The sequence below is a fragment of the Idiotropiscis lumnitzeri genome, chromosome 9 (assembly GCF_059441095.1).
Source record: "Idiotropiscis lumnitzeri isolate Australia: NSW breed Sydney's pygmy pipehorse chromosome 9, RoL_Ilum_1.0, whole genome shotgun sequence".
NCBI classification, from domain to species: domain Eukaryota; kingdom Metazoa; phylum Chordata; class Actinopteri; order Syngnathiformes; family Syngnathidae; genus Idiotropiscis; species Idiotropiscis lumnitzeri.
In genome coordinates this window covers 17160868-17163367 of record NC_142399.1, presented here as the reverse complement: position 1 = coordinate 17163367, position 2500 = coordinate 17160868, and the positions used below count along the sequence as shown (strand labels likewise).

Here is a 2500-nt window from a genome sequence, read left to right as displayed (position 1 = left end):
AGAACAAACTCATGTCCGTATTTCCAAGTTGTGGCCCTGTCTCTCCAATCAACCATCCAGCCTCCTCCGCAGCAACCCTGGTACCTGATAAGTAATTTAAGAGGAGGAATACACATCTGCATATTGTAGCAGAGAAGAGTAAATACAACAGTATATTCATCAGAGAAAAACGAAGGGCCGACAAAGTTTGAGCGGACGCACTTGGCAAACCAGAGCCAGGAAAATCAAAGCGCTTGCACATAGCAATGAAATTTAACACCGAAAGTGCACAAAACAAAATAGCAGAAATTCAAACTCGCGAAACAAAAGTCAACCATGAATTACTGGAAAATAAATATACTTACATATACCAGCACCAGGAAAAACGAGAGCAAAAGTACATGAACTTGACATCGAGAAAATGACACTTGACCACGAACAGCAACAAGGTGAATAATCTGTCCGAGCACAACAGAAGTCGGGGTCCTTAAATATCCAACTGATTCACATGAACTGGAGGGAACGACCCTCCATTCCAATTGGAGCTGAAAAAAATGAAGAAAAAAATAAGAGACAACAAACACAGACAGGACAAGAACTGTGACACCACCCATGTGTTCAAATATATGACAACATCGTCGAGGTACACAGCACACCGGGCCAGGCCGGACACAACCACATTCATCAATCTCTGGAAGTTGACTGAAGCATTACGCAGCCTGAAAGTCCAGGCAACAAAACTCAAAAGAGGAATACGCCAATATCCCAAATTTGCGAACATACCGAGCTGAGCCAACGTGAGAAGAGGATACAGGTCTGCCATAGAAATACCATTGACTTTTCTTTTGTCAGAACAGGGTCTCAGTGTTGAGTCAGACTACTTCTCGAAAAGACTTCACAGACATTTTTTGTTTAATCGACTTAGCATCTCTGTCAATGACATGATCAATTCCCAAAAACCACACTACTTTTTTCAAAGCACTACCAGCTCATCACATTTCTCGGAGTCTAAATGACTAACCAAATCAACGAGATGTTGCAAAGTCCGGGATTTTTTTCAAACGCACCCGGACGAGCCCCCACTTGTCTCAAAGCCTGTGCCAAAAATGAGGGGACACAGACAACCACATAAGCTAATTAAGTGATTTAGTGTAAATAGTGAGTAACTTTAAGTGACAGAAACAAACAAAGGAGCGTTACCTCAGGGCAGCGAGCAAGAGAGTGATCCAGGAGCCCACATGGATGGTGAGTGAGACAGGTGGCTCCAATCAAGAGAACCCTTTTCTGCCTGCCTGAGGAACTGCCCCAGCAAGACAGCCGAGGGGCCGTGACAACATAAACAATCTTTGCCATCTCCCTTTCATGACGTCTTGATATGTGATGAATGCTGACACAATTGTGACCGGAATTCTTCCAAAACCACAAAAGCTTGATCGGCAGTCTGTCATTGATTAGTGACGGTCAGCTGAGTGATTTGTGGCAGATAGACGCTCTCTTATGACATAATTTCATGTTGCAGTCTCCTTACTGTTCGATATTAGCAAAATAATAACAAATGGAAATGGGCATTTTCATGAACTTTGACAAATTTGGAAGGAAACCATATTATTCAGTCTATCACTCTTCTGTCAAATCAGCCGGTCCAGTTTGGAAGCAATGCTGATTGTGAATCCAATCCGAGGGTCACACAGAAGAGTTTGCTGTATTTATGGCACTCGTTCCCCACGCTCATTAAACTCAACTCAAGATTCTTCTCTTCGCTTTGAATTGCTCCTTAAACAGCCTCGCACTGCAACCTTTAAAATCCTCCACTTTTCTGTCTTCAGGCAGTCCGCTCTGCCCTTAACACGTGTGCACTCAACTGTAAATGACTGATGCATATTAAAATTTAGCCTTGCGAGACTCCTTCCTTGGTCTGTTTTCAGTTTTTTTTACATGACCATATCGAATGAATTGTTTGTACATTTCAACTCAATCCGTCATTTGCCAAGTCTGCCATGTTCTTTACGTCTTGCTCATTTACTTTAAAAGCAGTCTATGACCTGTGATGTTACAACTAACATTTTTTAACAACTTTCTTTTTCCTAGATGCGGAACACTCGAGGTGTGTCTGTGTGGCCAGTGGGGTTTGTGGGTGCCAGAGCGTATGAGCGCCCAATAGTTTCAGGGGGCAAAGTTGTGGGCTGGTACACCGGCTGGAGACCGGACCGTACTTTTGCCACTGACATGGCAGGTAAGACAAAATATGTTTTATCTTTTTATATTCATGATTGTCTCATAATCACAAAGACAGTATTTTTTTCATTAGCAAAATAATTTTGATGGCACTCTGGCTTGTATTGAGGTTCTAATCATTTCCATGGTGACCCAGGATCACCTACTTTATTTTTTTAAGAATTGGTGAACCGATACAACACACGCTAATAATACATTTCGTAGTAGTGTATAGTGTGTGTGCACACTACAATAAGCAGACTGTTTATTCGCATACTGCAAATTACTTTGACTTTTTTATCTTGAA

General features: G+C 42.0%; 1 protein-coding gene across 1 annotated transcript in view; it reads left to right on the top strand.

The window, feature by feature from the left end:
- b3gat2 (beta-1,3-glucuronyltransferase 2 (glucuronosyltransferase S)) overlaps nt 1–2500 on the top strand; it is a 49619-nt gene that overhangs the window by 25990 nt on the left and 21129 nt on the right. Inside the window, exon 2 of the mRNA XM_088304548.1 lies at nt 2068–2212. Coding sequence (XP_088160674.1) covers nt 2068–2212 — 145 coding nt within the window. The remainder of the gene's footprint in view (nt 1–2067; nt 2213–2500) is intronic.